At 33.1% G+C, this 23,443-nt stretch overlaps 1 protein-coding gene across 12 annotated transcripts in view; it reads right to left on the bottom strand.

The window, feature by feature from the left end:
- RYR3 (ryanodine receptor 3) overlaps positions 1–23,443 on the bottom strand; it is a 234,846-nt gene that overhangs the window by 146,106 nt on the left and 65,297 nt on the right. For all 12 annotated transcript variants that reach the window (XM_084519997.1, XM_084519996.1, XM_084520000.1 and 9 more), the window contains exons 4-11: positions 21,335–21,406; positions 20,257–20,335; positions 17,847–17,959; positions 17,309–17,408; positions 13,384–13,477; positions 9,972–10,046; positions 8,705–8,861; positions 1,774–1,947 (exon numbers count right to left, since the gene is read on the bottom strand). In XM_084519997.1, coding sequence (XP_084376123.1) covers positions 1,774–1,947; positions 8,705–8,861; positions 9,972–10,046; positions 13,384–13,477; positions 17,309–17,408; positions 17,847–17,959; positions 20,257–20,335; positions 21,335–21,406 — 864 coding nt within the window. The remainder of the gene's footprint in view (positions 1–1,773; positions 1,948–8,704; positions 8,862–9,971; positions 10,047–13,383; positions 13,478–17,308; positions 17,409–17,846; positions 17,960–20,256; positions 20,336–21,334; positions 21,407–23,443) is intronic.

Here is a 23,443-nt window from a genome sequence, read left to right as displayed (position 1 = left end):
TTCTCAGGCTGTTGTATGTAGCTCCAGATTCTAGAAAGGACGTTACAGGAATGGAAACATTTGAGATAGGATACTAACAGTATCACAACTTGCAAATAACTTTACCTTCAACACCACATAGCTGACAAAAGACTTAGTCTTCTTAACTAAGAAGTACATCAGGGGAGAGATGAGTCTGTTAAGGGCCTAATCTCCTCTATTTCTTTGACCAAGAAAAATATAACTACCAGGGATGACTTTGCTCACTGGAAAATGGAAAAAAGGAAAGAGTACCCTTTAGTTCAGGACAGCATCTGATGTCCCATAGAAGATACAAGCTGGTTTTGCTTCTTGAAAAAATCAGGTATTTCTTGATTCTCCTTGGGTACACAGGCACATTAAAAAAAATGTGCAGACCAGCTTGAGAAGTATTATAATGATTGAAAGCAACAATCACCTCACAGAATGATGGTGGAAGGTGAATACCAAGATATGACTACACTTTTACTGTAGAAAAATTAATTTGACATGAAATTTAAAGGAGAACATATATCCAAACTTGCTTAGTCTATTACCTTATTTTGCAGAGGACCAAAAAAAAAAAAAAAAAAAAAAAGTTCCTTGCCTCCACAGGCATATCAATTACAGGAAGCAAGAAGGTTTGAGTTTTCTTCTGTTGGAAGGCACTTAGCATGAGAGAATTTTCCAGGTGATGGGGTAACAAAAGATTTAGAGCCTTCGAATGTGAATGAAACACTTTGAAAGGAGAATAAAAATGACAGGCAATTACAGAGGTTCTTTGGAGGTGGTGAGCAGAAAGCTGGAAAAAAACAAACACAACTAAACTTCAAAGGTAACTATTGCAAAATTCTTCCCTGAAAAAAGAGGAAGAATCTACATACTGCCTTCACAAGAAGCAAATGGGACTGTGGCTTTACAGAATCCCATAACCAATGCTGGCATGGCAAAGGAAGAGAGTGTCATTGTGTGTGTAAGTCTCTTAATAAGAAAATTCTGAATGACTCTGGCATACAAAGAATTTCCACGATCAGCCACGCTGCTGAGAAGAACTGAAGGAAATGGGCACCCACTGCCCTTTTGTGACTATGCATGCTGTAAATAAGATTACACCTTTTACAAGGCATCCAAAGTAGTTTATTCTACAAGAATATGGTTACCTTAAAGAAAAACACTCTGTCAGTCATGCATACTTTCTAGGACTGCTTTATTAAATAATGCAAAATGCTCACAGAATCACTGACAACATACTGAAAAAAGATCGTATTTGCTTAAATAAAATTTTAAATGTTGAAAAAGTTGAATAAAATAACAGGGAAGCATCTTTGGGATGTCACTGCATTTTTTACAGCTGCAAGGATTATAATTACTTCATAACTTATGATTTTTGTTGTTGTTGTTATTATGGACTTCCTACACAAATCTCTTTAATCATTCATGAGTAACACCATCACATGAAAACACAAATTAAAACCAAGATGCTTACTACAACCACAGAGTGGGCATGTATAGAAATCTGCTTCCTTTGTAGACTGACTATTTTTTCTCAGAAAATCAAGTATTGTCATAAAAGAAAGTAGTTATAACTACCACATTGACAGGAAGGTTAAAAAACAAAAAACAAAACAACAACAAACAAACAAAAACAACAAACACCACCACCAACAACAACAAAAAAAGGAAAAAAAAAATCAACAGGATAGACTAAAACTGTTATGCAACTAATATTCATTAACTAATAACTAATAATTGAAACAAGCAAACAAAAAACATTACCTTTCTTTTCAAGGGACCTAAACGTGCTGATTTAGCATCCTGTGCTTTATAAGTCAACCATAAAGCACTGGCCACATGTTGAACAAAACAGACTGAATCACCATACTTTATTTCTGGGACTCCCATTCCATCAATATCACGTTTAAGAGTGGAATCCTGTTTTTCTTTTAGCTCCTAGGAACATAAAATGAAAGTTCATGAAACAAGATAAACCATTGAATTCTATACTGAACAACATTCCAACGTTATCAACTCTATCAAATTAGTCAGAATACGATTAAATACCATTTCAAGTTTGAAGTAACAGCATTTTCACTGAAATATCTAGTAAAAATCATTACTGTGTAAATATTTATTAAAAAAATAAATGCTTAAACTGAAGTAAATACTTAACCTAACCTAATCAGTCACTAATCATTGATTTAATTAAGGTCTCAGTTTGGTAGAGTCTGAAGAACTTTATTTTATTAAATTTTTCAAATTTGAGCTTAAAAATGAAAAAGAAAAATGTGCAGAAACATATTTTGAAATGCAATTAAAATGTTTTTATGCTAGATAATTTTTTGCTTATAACTATTGTATGTAGATAAAAACTTCACTTGGAATGATGCTTCTATATTTCAACAATCAGCAAAGAAAAAATATTACCTTTGCAAATCTGTAACATGTAGTTTTACATTTATTTTATTTATTAATTTATTCATTATTTTTTAAATTTATTTTATTTTTCTACGTTTATTGTCTTTTTAAGAGGAATTGGATTCTTTCAAACCTCCATTAAAGCCACTTCAGTGCTTGGCTAGAACACCCAGTATGATTTGTAAGCCCAAGTTTATAAAGCAAGTACAGTTTTTTTACAACTAAAAAGTTTTCCTTTCAAAACTGAACTCAGCACGAAATTCTATAATAGCAAATTAGGGATGCGCATGAGTGTTTGTAGTTAAACAAAAAAACAAGTAATTAGATTATTTTTTTTCCAATGATTCCAAGTCCTCTGATGGACAGAAGTGTAAATTGTTGCTAATTTGTTCCAAAGTAAACAAAACATGTTAGACATTGATATATAGTTTACATTATTTTATGTGTAACAGGTTTTCTTATTTCTTTATAGTTCAGTGAATGTGTAACATCTGTGGAGTAAAAAGAAGTTCTATCATAAGCATGTTAATCCGCTTCCATTTAAATGCAATCTTGCTGGCATATTTCAACAATATTTTAGTGGAAACAGGCAGTATTATAATGCCAAGATGAAGTAGAATGAAATTACAATACATTCCTTGGGGATACCATTACAATATCAAGACAATGTGGAAATTATGTCACATCACATTTATATGGACTATACTACCACATACACATAAAGATGAACCCTTTCAATACATATGTACAGTGAGGCCATTAAGTAATGAACAAAACAAGAAAACAGCACAAATTCATTAACTGTCAACAACTAATTACATAGCTTTACATAGCACCTTGAACACTAAAACATTTTTCTCTGTATCAAGAATCAAGCAATATCAATTAAGCTACTGTTTTTTTTAAAGAAAAAGTGAAAAGGGAAAGGAGGGGAGGGGAGGGCTTTTTCAAATATCAGAATTTTTTTAGGGGTACAAAGGCACTTTAAGCAATAGAGTATAAATTTATCTTCCTGATGTTTTGCTCCAGTTTCTCTAGGATTTTAGCCAAGTCATTTGATAGCAGTGTGCAAAGAGAAGGAATGTTTTCTAACAGCCAAAAAGTATAGTCATAAAAAGATTAAGGGGAGTGGAGAGGAATAAAAAAGAAAAAAAGTAAGAATTCTTAACTTGATATTTGTACCTATCTTAGCAGCAAAACTTCCAACCTTTTTCTCCTTCAAAAACCCTTTCTTCACAGCCTATTCTCTGTCTAACTCCCTGAAGCCATGAATGAAATCAAGGTGAAGAAAAAACAAACAAACAAAAAAAAAAACTGAGGGTTTTGAAGATGTCAAAAGAAAAATAGCAACAGTAACAGAAGAAAAAAAAAAAGAACTTGGGGGCAAAGCTGACAAAAATATGCAATACTCACAAATAACTTGATATACTAGAAGAAAGGCATGATTCAGAAAATGGGAGAATTCCTACTGATGGCAAGTAAGGAATGGCAGTGTGAATGGGACAAAGAAATAAAACTCAGCTTTACAATGATTTTTGAAGACTGTTCTTGAAAAAGCATAGTAAGGAAAGCATCCTTGATACTTCAAGGGCTTCTTTACCTACTCCTAAAAATGATTAGACAACCTGACAGCTGAACTCTTACTAAGACCGACCTATGCTTTCAAGTTCAAATCATATCAAACTATTGCACACTGTTATTGTGTTAAAAGTACTGCCATAGGCAGAACCTATTTAACAAAAGTAAAAGACACAAAGTCAACAAATATCAGAGGACTGAATAATTGACCTTAAAGTGAACCTGTCTTGCTGGTATGTTTACTATAATTTGTATACCCTACTGTATATGTTTCTGCACACCAGTAGCCAAGAAAAGAAAAAGAGTAAGTTTAGTTTTACCTTCTCCTTTCTTCTCCCCTATCAAATAAGCAGAAAATGTAGCTTAGTACAGTATTTGAAAGATTGCAACTTTTTAGTGTACTCAGATGAATACCTGAATGCTGTAAAATTTATCTGGAATGCATAATATTTTAAGATGACTTAAAGATATTATACCTTTAACATTGAGAAATATAGGTAACTATATGTAACAAAGATAACTGAGACATAAAGCCAAATTTGTATGGTAACTACATCCATGTGGAGGACCAAACAAACTCATTTCTTGAGTGATGTGTCTTGACAGAGTATTACAAAATCCTAGCAGTTTTTAACTACTCACTTCAGAAAAGAAAACTGAGGACCCTCTTTTTTATTTCTGGGAAGCAATGTTTTTTGTGACTGGCAGACTTAACAGGCTTATCAATTCCAAGAAGTTTGTGATTTAAAATGATACAACTTTACTATCATTTTAACACAAATTATGTAAAAACATTTGTAACTTATGTGCTTACTTGGAAATGATAACTGTAAAATATGAACTTACAAATAAATAATTGAACATTTAGCAACTACGGTATGTGAAGGACTCTATAATACTTATCATCTTGTTTCAAAAACTAACTAAACTTTATGATAACTACTAAACTATTACGACATCCTAATGCCATCTTGAGCCCCTAAGATAGCTACATGTTGGCAGTAATATTAAAATGATATCAAATCCTTCTGCATGAGTCATCTGTGACTTTTGAATGTGTTAGAATGTTACTTACTCAGACTACACAAATAATTTCTTCATTGTCAGTTGTATATATAATCACGGAAATAAAATACGAAATGTCAAATATTAATTCTGGGCTATGACAGCTTTCAAAGAAACAAACATTTTTAAATATGCTCTTGTTCTTCACTTTGTTTATTCTCAAAGAAATTTAAAGCAGAATCAAGGTTCTGCTCAACAGAGTATACTGAGCCAAGTACTGTGCTGGAATGAGGACATCCCATTTCAAAACAGAATTCCATCTGGTGTATGGAAACTGCTGTCTCTGTGGTCACAAAGCATTACACAGTTAACTGTTGCCCTAAAATATAAAGGTTGACATTTCAAAACTTTGTCAAAAACAAAGTTCACATTAAAGCCAACAACAGGCCTAATTTTGTTGTGTGTGTGTGTGTTTTTTAAACTTAGTTTGCAGTAATTTGCCGTAAACAGACACATATTTCATATGCTATTTTCATTCAAATTGGCACCATAAAACAGCATGTTCTCTCAATGTGTCTTTACTGTATTCTTTCACTTTTTTAAAAAAGCTCAATTTTACTCTTATTTATGTAAGGATGGAAAACTCTAATTTAAATTTATAATTTAAAATATCTATTCTGATTTCCAGTGCTGTCTGACAAAAGGAAACAAAATAGTGAAAGTAGGTATTTTATGAATGCTATCATCAAAGATTTTGAAAAGCAAGGAAAACGAGACTGCTGAAGTAGTATAGAAAAATACTGAATATAATGGTACACTGTTTCAGCAAGAGAGTCTCTATAGCAACTGTTGAAAAAAAAGACTTTAAGGTATGCGTTAAAAACTCCTGGGAAGCCTTGGGTATTTGGTATACTCCACATACCTCTGCCTACAGGCAAGGAGAATCTCTCCTTTTCTATAAAATCTATTTTGCTGGCTTCCAAAAACAAAGAATGGGGAAATAAAATATTTTCTTTTGGATACTGCAAAACAATGTATATTCTGAGTGATCTGGTCTGAATTCAATGTTAAAACCCACTTGGAGCAGAATAACAGAATGGCTGGGGTTGAAAGGAATCTGAAGATCATGTAGTCCAACCCCCAAGGCTGGACTGGATGACTTCCAAGGTCCCTTCCAACCTGAGTTATTCTATAATTCTAAAGGGCAAACAGCCAGGTATTCCAGCACATTTAAGGATCTGTACACAGCTGGCTAGGAAGTTATTATACAGTTATCTTGAAATGTCCTTTAATTCATGTCATATTTGCTCTAAAATGACCTTACAAGAGGCTATAGCAAGGTGGGAATCTGTCTCTTCTCCCAACCACTACATGATAAGAGGAAATGGCCTTAAGTTGCGCCAGGGGAGGTTTAGGACAAATATTAGGAAAAAAATATTCACTGAAAGGGTTGTGAAGTATTGGAACAAGCTGCCCAAGGAAGTAGTTGAGTCACCGTCCCTGAAGGTATTCAAAAAAGGTGTAGATAGGGTGCTTAGTGGTATGGTGGACCTGACAGTGTTAGGTTAAAGATTGTACCAGATGATCTGAGAAGTTTTTCCAATCTGATTTTATGATTCTATTATATTAAGGTACAGCCGAATGAAAATACTTCTTGATTGAGGTAATGAATAAGAGAAAACTGCGACAAATGTTTACAAAGTACAGAATGTACTTTGTAATTTATTTGTAATTTATAATGTACAGAAATTAAAAGATAATCACACTTGCACGTATCTAATATAACCATTAGTTCTAAGTTTTTTCTCCCTCTATCTATATGGAATCAGCACTAATTTCTTTAGGTTGGCTCTAAAAGACAATTCCTTCTTACAGCCCTTACGTCCTTGGGGCCTAGTCACATCCAAAACTTCACCCTTCTCTCTTCAGGAAGTTTTAACCATCCTGTTATCACTGTTTGTTTCTCCCATCTTTGGGAACACTAATGTCTCTAGTCTCTATCAACTGGCCAGTGAAATTCTCATCTGCCTGAGAGTAAAAAATTACTCATATTCTTGCCTCAGGCAAAAGCAGATTACCACCTATTGTGAGATAATCTTTTCTATATAGGACAGCAAAAATCTTAGGATGACAAGACATTGAAGATGTATTTCACATAAAAATGTAAATTAGCAACCATATTATGTACAAATACAATAGAAGGGATGAATGCATTACACAGTCATTACTGAATTCTGCGTAATTAATTACTACTGTGCATCACATCAGTCATTTTGGGGATTGTAACAAATTTCACAAATAGGCACAAGAGTAAGAAAATATGTTATTTTTTAGTCAGTATAAGATAAATGATTTATTATATGTTTAAGTATGTATGTGGATGCATAAAATATATATACTTAAAATTTATACATTTATAACATATAGTTTAAAATATTAAGCCAGTGTCCAATTAGGCAGTGAGTACATTAAAACAATTTGAACACAATGTTAAACTAGTAGCTGTGATATTCCTGGCACACACACCTTTATTAACAGGGTGTCCTGATTTGACAAAAATTGGAAAAAATTACAGCTGTAATAAATGTCCCTGCACAACATGTTACAATCTACACTAAATAGCCTTTACACTGCAGGAAGAATCCAACATTTATCTGGTGAGTTTCTAGCTATCTAAGACACATTTCCTGATAATTTTTCAATTATTTTGACTGCTTAAAATAAGACTTTTTGGCATACTGTATGCAGTCACACTAATGAAATAAACATGATTATTTTAAAATGTTAAAATGGAGTATTTGCTTTGTTATACTAACAGAAGTCTAGTATCTGTCAAGACCCTTAATGATAGATTTTATGTTACACACATCTAACTTCAGAGATTCTCTTTCACCACCTCTCACGGACCATACAGTATTCAAAATCACACAGAACATTTTTCTTCTCACATGCAATCAAAGCCATCTATTGTAGCAGCTACAACTATTTGTAGGTAATATGAAAAAATGAAAGCATGTAAAAATTTTTTATCATCTTTGTTATAAAAACCTTTCACTTTCTGGAAAAAAAAAAAAAGTTTTTAACTTTACCAACCTACATATTCATTCTTCATCCTCTGTCTCTTGTACTTTTTTTTTTTTTTTTTTCCAGCTTGAAATGATGAAAAAGCTATTTAAATACAATTAGCAGCTCACTAAGTTGCACGGTTTGAAAACATAACCTTTAGAAATCCCTGACTACTTTTTGCTTGCAATTTAGCTATTGGCACACTGCAAAAAGAATAAAAAAGGCAGAATTTTGCCCAACTGAAGTGAACTGAAATCATTTCAGCTGTGACGGAACTGAAATGAATGACATTCTAATGAGAATCTGTCCAACTAAAATGATTCTGACTACAGATCCTATGAATTCCATTCTGTGAATTCTATGAGTTTCATTTATATTAAATTCACTATATCTTGTACTGTATTAGCTTTTTTTTTATTATTATTATTATTATTACTTTTTTTTTTTTTTTTTACCTGTCAATAATTTGGTTTACTCTAGAATTTATCTATCAGTCTTACTACTCTTAATTCAGGGTGTTTGCCTTTGCATAATCCCTATCAATTGCTTCAATTTAAAAATTACAAATTTATAAAATCACTGAACCAACTCACAGTATTTGGGTACTCCATATTTATGACAAATTTGCATTAACGTCATTTACCTTTGATGCTCTAAAACAGAAAGCAGTAGATGTTGTGTCTGACTTTTCTCTGTCTAACATTACAAGTCCTTCATCATCATTCAGAGCCAAGTACATTCCTGTTGTAATATGTCGAAGACGGAAAGGTTGTCCCCATTTGATGTTACTTCCACTCCAACTAAACATATGAGACATCAAGGAAAAATTTTAATAAAATAAAATAAACAAAACTAACACTTGCATTCTAGGCTCTAAAGGACTTTCAGAAAATAGAATACTATATAGAAAATCTTTTCTGCTTTTGATTTCAATACTTGCAACGCAACAGATGCAAAACTGGTAATATGTTTGCAAATGGAACCTTGGAGAAGAGCAATCACTGTAATTTTCTTGTTTCTCTACCCTCTCCGTGTTTTATTAGGATATTACATACAGTGTCTATATAAAACAAACAAACAAACAAAAAAAACCAACTACATGCTTTCTGAAAAATAATAAAGTGTCTATAAAAAAAAAAAAAAAGATATTGTTTTGATTTCCACACATGCTTCTAAAATTCCAGGTAAAAAGATAAGGTTTTACTTTTGGCCTTGAGCAATGTCTCAAGCAGAAGTACCTCATAGGCAACACTATTTTTGACATGGGAAACAGACAAGAGAAAGCCTTAAAATATTGATATTGCCTGTATAATTGTATCATGGTAGATTGCTTTTTATTACTGATAATGAGCAGGCTAACAGTTACTATATAGAAGGACAAATATAGAGAATTATAAATATAAATAATATAAATAAATTATAAAATTAATTATAAATATAAATAACATAAATTATCTATATAAATAAAGAGAAATATAAAAAAAATCTATCAGTCCCATTTTTGGGACTGTTTAGCCTGGAGAAGAAGCTCACAGTGGGGGGATCTTAACATGTATAAGATGTTAAGGGAGGGTGCAATGAAGAACAAGTCAGGCTCTTTTCAGTGTTGACCACAAGTGTTCAGTGTTGGCACAAACTGAAACACAGGAGGTTCCGTCTAAACATCAGGAAGAACTTTACTGTGTGGGTGATCGAGCACTGGAACAGGTTGTCCAGAGGGGTTATGGAGTCTTCCTCAATGGGGATATTCAAAAGCCACGTGGATGTTTCCTGGGAAACCTGCTCTAAGTGCTTTAAGTAGGGTTGGACCAAATGACCAGAGGTTCTTTCCAACCTTAATGACTTCACAATTCTGTGAAATTGCTGTTAATGTAGCAAGGGTTACTGACAAATTCAAAAAATGTCTGTACCTTATTCGAAGTGGTTCTACTCTCCACAAAGACCTTGCTCGAACTCCAGCTCCTCCAGTTTCATAAAGTACTTTCCTGCGGGCAAATTCAGAAGATCATCCTCTTGTCTTTGTTTGTAATACTTGGTTTATATAACTTACTCCTATGTAAGCTGTCTAGGACTCACTTTTCCCTAGCTAAAGATGGAGATGAATGGAGAGAAGATTCCTACTCATAAGTGAGAGCACTATAGACAGTCCAAATGTCCAAGGTAAATTAGGAATTAAGGCTATTTACATTAATTTACTCTCTCTGAAGTTGAAAAAATACTTTGCCTTCAAAATGGAGTTGATAAAACACTGCCTTCAAAGTGGTTGAGAATCTTCTTTTCTTCCTTAGTCATAAAAATGCGTAATTTCTTATAGTTCCCAAGAGATTAATCTAAATTTCTAATGCTCCTATATACAAACATAATGTTAAAACTAATCATTTATGTTTCCATACATTAATAATAATCTGCATGAATACTATATCGGCAATGTCATTGCTAGTATTACTTCTAACATTCTAACTAAGAGACAAAAACGGTGATAAGAATACAAAAACACTGAATTACAATCCTTACAAAATAAATACTACATATTAAATTCTATACTAGGTTTTAGGGAATCTGGAGAAATAGAAAACATGAAATAAACAGATTCAGCCTTTAACATAATCTCATTTACTTGAACTTTTGGCAGTGGGTCAGTGTCATGTTTTAGTGTTGAAACTTAACATTCTACTTAATCATCAAATACAATCTATGGCAAATATATTCTGCAACAATAAAAAATAGGAAATAAACTTTTAATTAAATACTTTAGTTATAACAATAGATTTGAAAGTTTGATGTGTTTTACGTATCTTAGTATATTTTAAGATTTCCTTAACTAAGCAAGTTTAATTTCTTTAGCACTTAACTTAGTGGAATTCATTCTATGCACCATGATCAATAGATTGAATAAAAATAACTTGGAAATAATAATAATTCCTGAGAGTTTAGTTGTAATATTTAAAATATATATTCAAACAATTTTCTACCATGTTGTTTTTCTAATCAGTTCATGTAACTAAATTCTTTAGACTGAGATGTCTTATAGACATGTAAATCAAACGAAGTATTCTTTTGAAAATTAAAAGATAAGAAAATTAAAATCTTAGAAAAGACTGACGTATAACTTAGGAGTGAAGTTTCAGCAGAAGACGCATCTGCTGAACCTTTCCTTATTATGATTTCTGGCATTTCAAAAAAAGAATTCACAAAATACAGTGAGCAACTGATATAACATGATTGCCAGTCTAGTAAAGGGCAACTCAACCACAACAAATTCTGGAAAGGAACTAAAGCAATAAATGTATATTTTTAGGCTACTATCAGCAACATTACTGCTTTTAGAAAACTATGTTAGAGTGGAGTGCTTTCACAATATGATTGCCAAGCTGTCCTCCATATTTTACTAAATAATGGTTTATTGCACTGTTATTCTACAATAAACTGAAACATTCTGTTACTGGTAGCAAATGCTCAGCAGAAGCTCTAACTGAATAGAAAATCTGTTCATTATTCTATTAGGGGATTACACTATCCCTTTTTTGCTACGCCTGTTTCTGCATTTCAAAGAATATGTGACAGTGTCTATGTGTAAACCATGAGTGTGGAAACAGCTCTCCAGGCAAACAACAATAAGAAAATAATTTTCTTAATAACTGTAATATACTGCAGTACATTGTTTCATAATTCAAGCAAGACAGAAGGGTTCATACATTAGAGCAGAATTATTCTAGGTGCAGAAAAAATTGATTCACTAGCTTCTTTCTGGAACTGCAATAAACTTTCAAAAGGGTTCTTTAATTTTTCTTAGGCAGCCTTTTTTCTATTTGTAAATGTTTCTGTTCATATATTTATGATACCTAATACCCTGATACCTAAGGGTGAACCTTTCAGCAATCAGATTACTTGATTCATGCTTATTCCTAAATGTTTTCATCTATTTCTGACAATAAATTTTGTTGTAGATTTGTCAGAGGTAATAATGGCAATTCATAAAACCTGTTCTGCCCTTTCTCAAATGAGAGAAAGGGTGTGGAAAGATGAAAAAGACAGTTCTAATGTTCCTTGCTTTATTAAAACAATTGTAATAGACCACAAACCATAAAGGTGGTTAAACCGGAAAAAAAAAAAAAAAAAGGATAATGTAGAATTAAAAATTACCATTATCATAACTTGGTTAAGGTTAAAAATGTTCAAACTCTAATTTGGTGATTCAGAAAGCATTTTGTTTACACTTCAGAGAGTTAAAAATAAACAACTATCTGTTTCTAATAGTACAGTAGTGAAAGATTTTCAATATTAAGTAAAAGTTCTTACTGCCCTTAGTTTCAGGACAAAACCTATAGTATTAACCATTTTATTATCCATTAAGAAGGTTACACAAATTCCGGTGCCTAGTTTACTATTATTATTGAAATAATATGAAATAATATGAAAATCTCTCTTACATATATTGCTGGGACTAATCCACTTTAGCATATAGGGACCTTCAATTGTGATTATTTATCTAAAAAAATGCGAAGCAAGGGAATTTAAAATCTGCTTTCCTGCTATGGCAAACTTCTCTGAATGCTGTAAGTGCATACATAAGAATATCACAGCAGTACTGTGATAGCAGTACTATTATGAAATGCAGAATTTTAGCTGGGTTTTCAGATTGACATTTTTTTTCTCCTTTTTCAATAGTTACCAAGAAAAAAAAATCTGCCTAGCATTATTCTCATGCAACTATTGGGCATGGAACTCAATTTGTGAAATGAAAGCTGTGTTTTTTTCTTATCTGAGCAACTTTTTCTACAACCTTTTATCTAGTGAGAACACTGGTTTATCTGATACTCTGCTTCTTGATTAACACAAATACATTGGAAGAATCTAAATATTAAAACAAAGTATTAATCAAATGTGATAAATAAGAGCAGTGCCTTGCAAAAATGTGCAATATATAAAATAAAAAAATATATTTGAGAGTCTGAGCCTTCAGAGGTTTTCCTAGAGTGTTTTTTTTGTTTTGTTTTGTTTTGCATTACCATTTTCCCCACTAATGTTTGTTTACCTCAGCTTATAGTAGTACATATTAAAGATAAATAACATAAAAAGCTGCAATCTTGGTGGAATTCAACTACTTCAATTTCAGCAATACAGGAACTTATGACTGATTTTCTACCTAGTAGGTCTCTCAACATCTTGTAACTATGTCACTGCCTAATTGAAGATAACTATCAAGAGAGTTTAACCTATTTAACTCATCTAATCTCAAATTCAACTGCCAATCAACAATCTACACTTTTTTTTTTTTTTTTTTTGAGAGAAGAAAGTGTATAAAAATGCATCACTACTCACTTCTGCTGTGAGTCATTCTGATCTGTAGATGGAATTGTCAAACACTCATCATGGCCATGGAAAAAACGTACTACATGCCCACCAAGAAGATACCCTGCAGAAGAATCACATTCACTCATTAGTTTAAATATTGCCTATGTAAAAATATCACCATCAAAAAAACAATAATAAAAAAAGGACCTGATTCCTAGGTGAAACCTGTCTTTAAAATTTTCATTTTTTAGTGAAATACAACAAATAGAATGAACTTGTATAGCAAAAGAATATTATTTTTAATATCTTTTTCAGTTAGAAATATTTCTTCTGTAAATGCAAATAACAAGAAAGCAATTTATTAACATTTAAAAATCAAATTAGAATTCTGAGACAGAAAAGGAAAATGAAAAAATCTGCAACAATTACTGTTTTGAAAATTGAATGGTTTAGGTAAAAGTCAAATCAAACATATAACACCACAGCTTCCTCCCTCTTAATAAAATTTAAATGTTCACAATAAAAAATAATTTGGTGAATTCGTGAGGTTTTTCTGACATTTATAACTTGTGTCAGAATCAAAACTGCACAGCAGTAGCTGGAGACAGAGGACAGAACAACACTTACCAGTTCTGAAAATCAAGCTTAATGGAAGCTAACTTTCCAAGCCATTTAACACAAAGACTATAGGTCAAAATGAGGCACTTTGCCTCAGAGAAAAAAAGAAAAATAATGGTGTAGGAGGAGAATGATTCATCAAACCCAAGTCCAAACTGTTCTGACCTTCTAAGTGAAATTAATGCCCTTTAAAAGAACAAATATTTAAAGGAGGAAGGGTATAATGAAACTTTTATATTGTGATGTCAATTCAACAGAAATTTGTAAATTAGAAAAATGGTAACTGGCAATTATTCTGTTGCCAATTAATACAAGGGTCAAAGTAAAGAAAGAACATGAAGAAACTATACTTCCCTGATATCTATGTTCCATCAAAAGTATTTCAAAAATCACAAGAAGTCTGTTATGTGACTTGCAGCTCAAGGAAAATTCCACTTTCTTAAAGTCTATCTATTCAAGCTGAGCTAGGCTGCTAAGTCTAAGATATGATCACCCTTCATTTAGGTCATTCTGAGAAGTATATATACAGCTAACATAAAAAGTTGGGAAGAAAATGACACAAAGAAAACCCACCTCACCCCACTCTATACCTTTTTTTTTTTTTTTTTTTGAATTATGTGATTTTGGATTATATGACCAACAGCCACTGGGCTACACGGTACTAGGGTTCCAAGTCCAGCACAAAGGGCCATCAAGATGATTAAGAGACAGAAGCATCTCTCCTAAGAAGATAAGGCTGATATAGCTTGGCCTGCGTGACCTGGAGAAGAAAAGGCTCACGGGATCTCATCAATGTATATAAATACCTGAGCCAAGTGTAAAGATGACTGAGCCAGTGGTATAAAGGTGACAGAGCCAGTGTAAAGATGACAGTGTTGGGACAAGAGGCAATGGGCACAAACTGAAATACAGGAGAATCCATCAGGAAACATTTCGTCACTGTGTGGGTGACTGAGCACGCACACAGGTTGTCCAGAGAGGTTGTGGAGTCTCCATCTTTGGAGATACTCAAAGGATACCTGGACAAGGGCCTGAACAAGCTGCTTTAGGTGGCCCTGCTTGAGTATGGATTGGATTAGATGGTCTCCAGAGGTCCCCTCCAACCTCAACCATTCTGTGATTATGTACACAGTTACAAAGTTTCGCTGACAAATCCCTACTATTACAAAGATTTGAAATATGCCACTGATCTTCCATGATCTCTCTGTGAAGCACATTATGTTTGTCTTCCATTACAAGTTTTTATTTTTATTTTTAGTTTTATTTTATTTTTTTGTTTTTGTTTTGCCTGGGAAACCTGAGAACACAGAGACACAGAGTACAGAGGGTTAACCTCTGTACTATTTATGATCCATGGTGGCAAGGGACCAGATGACCATTTATAAATATATGGATTCAGCATAATACACTTCTCACAGTGGAAAGCTAGGTATTACAAGCCAAATCCATGTCACATATGCTCTTAAAATGAAAACCTACAAACACTAAGACAAACTTCTTATAGGCTTATACACAGGTATACTGTGGCATTCTGTGCAATGCCTTACAACCTAAGGAAATAAAATCCAATGTCAAGTGATACAGAATGAACCTGACTTAGGCATTTACCATTCATGAATGTGGAAAGCTGATAGTTTGAACAGAGAACAGCAGAGGTAAAATACACTGTTTGTTATCATCGTGTCACTAATATGATTTCTGCAATTTAAAGCTACACTGGCTCCTCTGCCCTTAGAGTATACGGCAAACAATTTTTCTGTGCTAGTCCTTAGACTATCTGGATGGAAAATGCCAATATTTCAAATTTACAGTGTGCATGCAAAAGTAAGAAGATAGTGTAGGAGTCATTTTGACTTTTTAAACCAGATTTGGTAGAAATGATGTTTGGGCCTTTCGTATCACTGTTAATGTTTTATTTCTCAAAAACTACCTATTCATTTTTAACATTTCATTTTTTATTTTATTTACTTCCAAATTGTGCTTGGTTGAACTTATATATTGGTTTCTTTCAGAAACTGTTTCAACGACCTTCAGAATTGATTCTCTACTTTGCCCTGTTACTTCAGGAATCTCTTAGGAATGCTTCACATATTTTCTTATGGCTAAAAGTTAGAAATAATATTAAAAAAAAGTACTGTTTTTTTCTACGTTTTATGCTGTGCATATTATTTTGATCTAGTTTTGCTAAAAATCCATTATTCTCTATGTTACTTAGTATTATAAACTCCCTGAGAATATTCAGACTTGGATGACTTTTCTGCAAGTTTGCACCAGTCTGTCTTAGTGACAGAGCATGGCAATGAAATAAAGAGTAACACTGACTGAATGAGCTTATCATTACAGAACAAGGTGTTTCTCAGACAGAATAAGGTGATGTTTTTCAAACATTATTGAGAAATGCAGTCAAGCACCTAGAGAATAATCTTACCCATGTGGTGTGGGATTTACAGCTGATTAAGGGGACATATTTAGAGAGCTCATTTTCAGTTACTATTAGAGAAAGATACGAGGAAGCATGGCTGTAAGATCCAGAAAGGATATTGAGGAGGTATCTTTAAAAAACACAATGAGAAGTTTGAAATAGGAACTATGGGAAACTTGTTTTCCATTTTGCATGTACCTTATCTTTCTTATATTTTCTCATGATACATGGTATTTGAAAATCATCTACAAAATCTTAGTTTACTGGCTTTAGTTATTCTGTAGACCCTACTCCCTGTAGTGGGTTTACGTGGCAAGGTTTTGGTAGCAGGGAGCCATAGGGGTGGTTTCTGTGAGAAAGATCTAGAAGCTGCCCCATGTTTGGGAAGGGCCCCATTGTTTTCCAGATCCGAGCCAATAAGCGATGTTGTTTTGCGCCTCTGTGAGAGCATATTTAAGACAGGGAAAAAACGCTGCGCCACACAGCAGCCGGGAGAGTCAAGGGAGTGGGAGAACAGCCTTGCACCAAGGTCAGTGTGGAGGAGGGGGAGTGAGAGAGCGGCTGTGGTGGAGCTCGGCTGCCCACTCGAGCGGAACCACGACACTCCCCGGTATTAAACTGAAGTCTATGAATTCATCAGTTGATCTCTTGGTCCTCATTTTTCATGTAGCTTTTTATGCTTTGTAAATGCAGAGTTACCTAATTTATTTAGCTTTTCTTCAGTTAATTCAGCTGAAGTATCTGTATTTCTCCATTCTCCTTTCCATTACTTTTCTCTCCTATGCTCATTTTCTGCACTTTAACAAGCTCTTCAGATTGATGTTCTAAGGTGCTTTTTTCATTTGGTCTTTATGAAAAATGTTACAAAGTCATCTAAACTACATAAACGTCTAAATAAATAAACCACCAAACCTTCTGTAATATTGCTTCCTGAGCATGTAGGATGTACATTCCAAAGCGTCTGCATAAAGGAGGCATCCACCTGAATACTTCCATTTGACATGGAAAGATGCTAAAACAAGAAGACAGTAACAGGAAACAGTGAAATCTGTGCTTAAAAAATATTGAATATATTCCTTTCCCAACCAAACAGAAATACATAATGAAGTAGAAATACATAATAAAGTAGAAATACATACATTCTTTAAAAATTACTAGCAACCGTTTTAAAATGATCTCTTTTCTAAAACCTTATCAGCACACTACAGCTGCAGCTTAGACATCTTCCACAGTTAACAGAAATACTTCCCAAGATGCAGACTACAGAAGGATAAAAGCATGCAAACAATCTTGCTCTATGGGAAAGCAAGCTGAGAAAAAAATAAATGCATTAAATCTAGGCATCATTTTTCTATATCAGAAAAAAATTCACTTGAAGAATCCCAACACCTTGCCCCAGCAGTTCGTATTTTCCCACCATGTGGTTCACTTGCTAAATAAACAAACCTACCAGGTATCTTTCAGAGGACACACTGACCAGGATAAGATCATCACCTATTCGAACTTTTTCTCCTTCTGACCTTTGTTTAGATGCAGGGTGTATTGTCCACCAGCATGCTTCACCTAAAAGACAGAGATATCTTATCAAGATTATATAAAACAGACAATTCCCAAGAAATGTAAGGATATTTTTGTACAACATTGACATAACATAATAAAGAGTTGTATCTTGTAATACATTCACTTTATAAAGCCACCTCATTCCCTTTTTCAATGCATTCATATTTTCCCTTTTTTCTCAAAACTTTCTGGCAACAGATCTTTGCACTGAAACTGATATTTCCTGTTGCATGTTTTGTTAAGCTACTAACCACTTACAAAACAATGCAAAATCCCTACTTCAATTCTCTCACAGCCAGTAAATTGCTGTGCAGTACCTTGGTCTTAATTATCACCTTTTCTGTCTTCTTTTGCTTAATGTTCATATTTGCATTCAAAATCTCCTGTATTGATTCCACTCTATGCTACAATTACATTGCAGAATTGAAACAAATACTCTGTAACTTTACAATATTGCTTCACTACAAACATCAGTTCTGGAAGCAGTTCCATTAGCACTACAAGCAATATAATTACACAATAGCCAAGTCTAAACAGTTACAATTACTTATACATTAAATATAAGATTCCAGATTTTTTTTTGCATATGCACACACACACACACACACCCCAATTCTGGGAAGATTACCTAATTTGTTCCACAATTTCACACATCTCAGTGTTAAGACCCTGATGCAAAAAGTTGAATACAGCTTTCTTAAAGGATAATGCAAAGTGGGAGAAAATTAAACAAAGGCAAAGTTGGTAACATAATACAAAGTGCAAAAAGCTATTTAATCAACTTGTAAATTTCATGTAAAACCTTCTTAAAATAAACTTTGAAGATTATGAAATTAGTTATAAAGAATAATAAACAAAAGTTCCATCCCATTACCAATAAAGGTATCTGACAACTACAGGCATACATTCAAAACTTCATGGGCACAAGCAGACACATGCACAGTAACTTTGAAAAAAAAACACAAAAAAAACAGCGGAATTATGAAGATGGGTTTCACTGGAACTTTTCAGAGTGAGAGAACACAGATTCCTCTTATCAACATGCTTAAAGAAAATGGTCTCCATCTAAGGCAGCATCCAAAGATATAATCAAGTAACGGGCCCAAAATACCTGCCCGAAACCATCTTCTGTATGGCTACTACAGAAAGAGAAACTTAACTTATTAAAAACAGGTCAGGTCATGTGGGTAACAAAACATATAAATAATGTCACCTGGGAAGGACGTTTCAAAGATCATGGTCCACAAATACTTTAACATCTACATGACAGTGCCTCTCCATCATCAATTAATTTATTTTAATTTATTTTCAAATAATGAAAAAATAATAAAAGCACATGTTAATATTAATGGAACTGTCATTTCTTCATTTGAATCTTCACATTACTGAGTTATGTATACAGGTACTTGGATTTCTTCTTCACAGTATTTGTCTTTCAACAGGTACTACAGGGTCACTTCTCTTCGGTGAAAGACTCACCATTCAGCAATTCTTAATGCTACATATACAGAAGCACCTAAACCTATTTGTGACTCTTTGCAATTGAGTTGATTTTAAATTCATTTAACATTAAATTCATTTAACCCTAACCCAGTGGCGCCTTATTATTTATATGTGATTTCATGGAAGCTCAATTCTTTTTACAGTATTTCTGTCAGCATCAATGTTACTGACAGTACTCTTTGCAATCAACTGATTAGATTTTAAAACTTTCTCGTATTTTCTCATTTGTGATGCATCTCTTTCATTCTATTGAAAACGAATGCAAGCTATTATTTTGATTTTAGACTTTTATTTTTCTTCAGCTGTTTTAGCAATGTGCTTATTGCACCTTTTCTGCTTTTCTCCATATAAAACTTATTTATAAACTTATTTGTTGCATGGTTAGAATGTTTATTGTGAATAAACTGATATATAACTCTCTCATATACTAATGCTATTGAAAGTGTCCAACTATGCAATTAGCAAACAAATGCATCAAATTTATTTTATTCAATGGAAATTTTTACTTCAACTTACCACTAGTGTTACCATTTGTGTTACCACTAGTGTTATTGCAGTTGTGGTAAATCAGTTTAATTACAAAGACACTTTTACATTCTTATGCAAAGTCAGTTCAGTTAATTTACTGAAGACATAAATACTGACCAGTTATCATTACTGACAGTCATCATTTACTTTCAGTTATTTCTAATTTACACATAAACATTACATTCACAAACTTACAGTAACATTAATTACAATGCCTCTTCTAAAAGCAGATATGTGAGGTGTTTTCCTTCAAAAATAACTTGCCATACCTGCTGCATTTTCTCTCAGTCCCACATCAAATGCAAGTTTATCTGTCTGGGATCTTGATGACGTTAAACAAGTCAAATACTGCAAAAACAGTGGAGTTATTGAAAACAAAAATCAATGCAAAAATTAACACACATACCAAATTAATACTACATTCACACTACCCCATCTTACTATTATCCTGTGCTTTTTTTTTTTTTTTAATTAAAGAAGTTAAGCATGGTGTTATTTGTAAATAAGCTTTCACTGACTTCTTTAAAACATCCAAATCCTTTTTCAATTTGCACATATTTGTGTTGTGCAATAGAACTCTTTCCTTTCAAAGTTTCACAGAGTTTATGAGATAGGAACAGGCAAACATCTTATTATAGCCTTGCTGTAATAAGTTTGCAGCGTGAGAACATATCAAGCATACCAAAGGGCAGTAATAATACCAACAACTCTGGTAAGTCAAGGCAATCACAATTTTTATGGTTCATAAACATAAATAGCAGAGATTAAAGACTAATGTGGAGTCTTCTAGTACAAGAAAAATGAGGGAGGACACTTTCTTCACCTCTAACTTCTTCAACTTCTATTAGTTATACTTGCATGGGCAGTATAAGTCGGTGATCCAAAATAGTTAAAAATTTCCAGTTGTACAACACAGCGAAACAACATTTATACAAGCTAGCACATTTTCGGATGCATGCTTTGGCAACTATCCTAATCTAAAAGGAACAACTAATCTTGTGAAATATGATGGAAAATCAACACATATCATGACAAATTCATTTGTAATAGCAGCAACTTGCTAACAGAATGATCATTGAAAAGGATTCCTGAAGGACAAAATTAATTGATAAAGGAGGTTTTCAGCTAAATTTCTTAGTGAAATAGATTTGAACAATCTGAATTTAAAATGTAAGGGCCACTTCCATGGCACTGAGAAACCATAAACTATTTTTTTTTTTTTAGTCTAGTGTAGAAAAGGATTTATAAAGAACAGTTCTTCTGAATTCGTATATTTATTTTGATTTTAAAAACATTTACTTATGAGTTCTGTGCTACTGATTACTGTGCAAGTGCTCTTTTGCTTACCATTTCACTGAATGAATGTCGAAGTAGTATAGCATGACCATATAGCAGGGTTCTGTGACCACCTTGAGCTGCCTACAGAACATGACAGAAAATGTCAGAACTCCAATGCACTGTATACACCACAGTCAGATTTATATAACAACATGAAGAGTTATTACAGTTTAAGTATTAAGTAACAATATTCAAGTGAATTATCAAATACACACGCTGGACAAAAATCATAATAATGAAGTAGCAACAGCAACACCTAAATATCTGTCAATAAAATAAATTATCTTGGCCACAGACTGTTATTGTGGCCTAATTTTTATCACAATTAAATAAAAACATTTTTTAAAAACATTTGAAATGAAACAAGGTAATACCTACCTTTTTTATAAACTTCTCGGAGGCATTAAAAAACATAAAAAATAAGTATATGTACACACAAATAAATTGCAATTTGAAAGGAGAAAAACGTACCTACTGCCCAAAGTAGTTTAAGTATATACGAAGGACATCTACTTGCTAGGATTAGTGAAAGCATTTATTAGATTCATTACAGCAACTGCACTCATGATGTCAACTAAGCATGATTATTAACTTTCGCACTCTACAGGTACCTTAAAGGAGGCTGTAGTGAGGTGGGAGTTGGTCTATTCTCCCACGTGCCTGGTGACAGGATGAGGGGGAATGGGCTAAAGCTGCGCCAGGGGATGTTTAGGTTGGATATTAGGAAGAATTTCTTTACTTTCTTAGGGTTGTCAGACCTTGGAATAGGCTGCCCAGGGAAGTGGTTGAGTCACCATCCCTGGATGTCTTTAAAAGATGTTTAGATTTAGAGCTTAGTGATATGGTTTAGCGTTAGGTCAGAGGTTGGACTCAGTGATCTTGGAGGTCTCTTCCAACCCTGATGATTCTGTGATTCAGATGTGGAAATTTATGACAAGATCAGAGAGGGCAAAACTGGATTTCCCATATGATTCCTTTAGTCAGAGAATTTAATACACATCTTCTGAGACTTTCTCAATGACCAGAAGAAAATAAATTCCAAGGGAAGAATCTTAAAGTTACCTACTGAAAAACAGACATCAAGCTTTATAGGCTTTCAAGTCTGCCTCTCTCAACCTTTTACTACATCTTATCTGCTAATTATTTATAAGTAAGAAGCCAATTCAAATTTCAATAAAATATGACCAAAAGATTAGTTTACTGATTTATTGTGGTGTTTTCCACTGAAACTAAGATTTTTTTTTTTAGATCTTCAATCTCAGATTGTGTGAAGCATGACTTTAAGAATGTGATCTCTAAATTTTGCACAACCAAAGACTAATGTTAATACTAATACTACTGTGGTGGCCAACATTATATTTCATTTTTCATCTCTTAGTCCAGATCATAACATTTGTATGAGTTAAGTCCTGAGTAATAAGGAAAGGCCAAACATCAGGATCCTGGATAGCAAGTTAGAAAGTACTGATTTAAGAATGTATAATGTCTCACGTGATTTCTAGGTACTGCTCACACATACACATAGAATTTTTATTTTTATTTTTAATTAGAAAATCATTTACTGTTCTTGTTTCATGTCTATTTATGTAATCATTAAATATGAAAGATGATTCAACAAAATATAACTACAGAACATTAAATTGCCTCTAGTATGTTACATGTTAAAAAGGACTGCTTTTAAAAAGTCAGTTCTTTTCCTATGATTCATGTAAAGGGGACCAATATAGTTAAAGGTAGTTTCTGGAACTCAAACAATGTTTATACATGTGCAGACAAATGATTTTGCATTCTGTAGAGAAGACATTAGTTAAATTATTAATTAGTATTGCAAGCTGTATTCAACTCATGTTCTACAGAACCCTAACTTAGAAAATATCAGTCTGAAGAAACCATTATAATCTTTAGCTCAACTTATAGAATGTGTAATACTAATTCAAAGGAATAAAGCTGAAATGCTATTTGTCCAAACAGAAGCAATAAAAATCAAGAAGCAGTTCAGCAGAGGTCTTCTATTACAACTGCAATAAAATAAAGAAAAGCTCGTGTCTACTCTTTTTTTTTTTTTTTCTCTTTTTTTAGCTAATCACAAAGATGTTAAGAAATGAGGATTTGTGACCT

This window comes from Aythya ferina (assembly GCF_964211825.1).
Source record: "Aythya ferina genome assembly, chromosome: 5".
Taxonomy (NCBI): domain Eukaryota; kingdom Metazoa; phylum Chordata; class Aves; order Anseriformes; family Anatidae; genus Aythya; species Aythya ferina.
The sequence above is the reverse complement of the archived record's forward strand: the minus strand, read 5'-3'. Positions and strand labels throughout refer to the sequence as shown.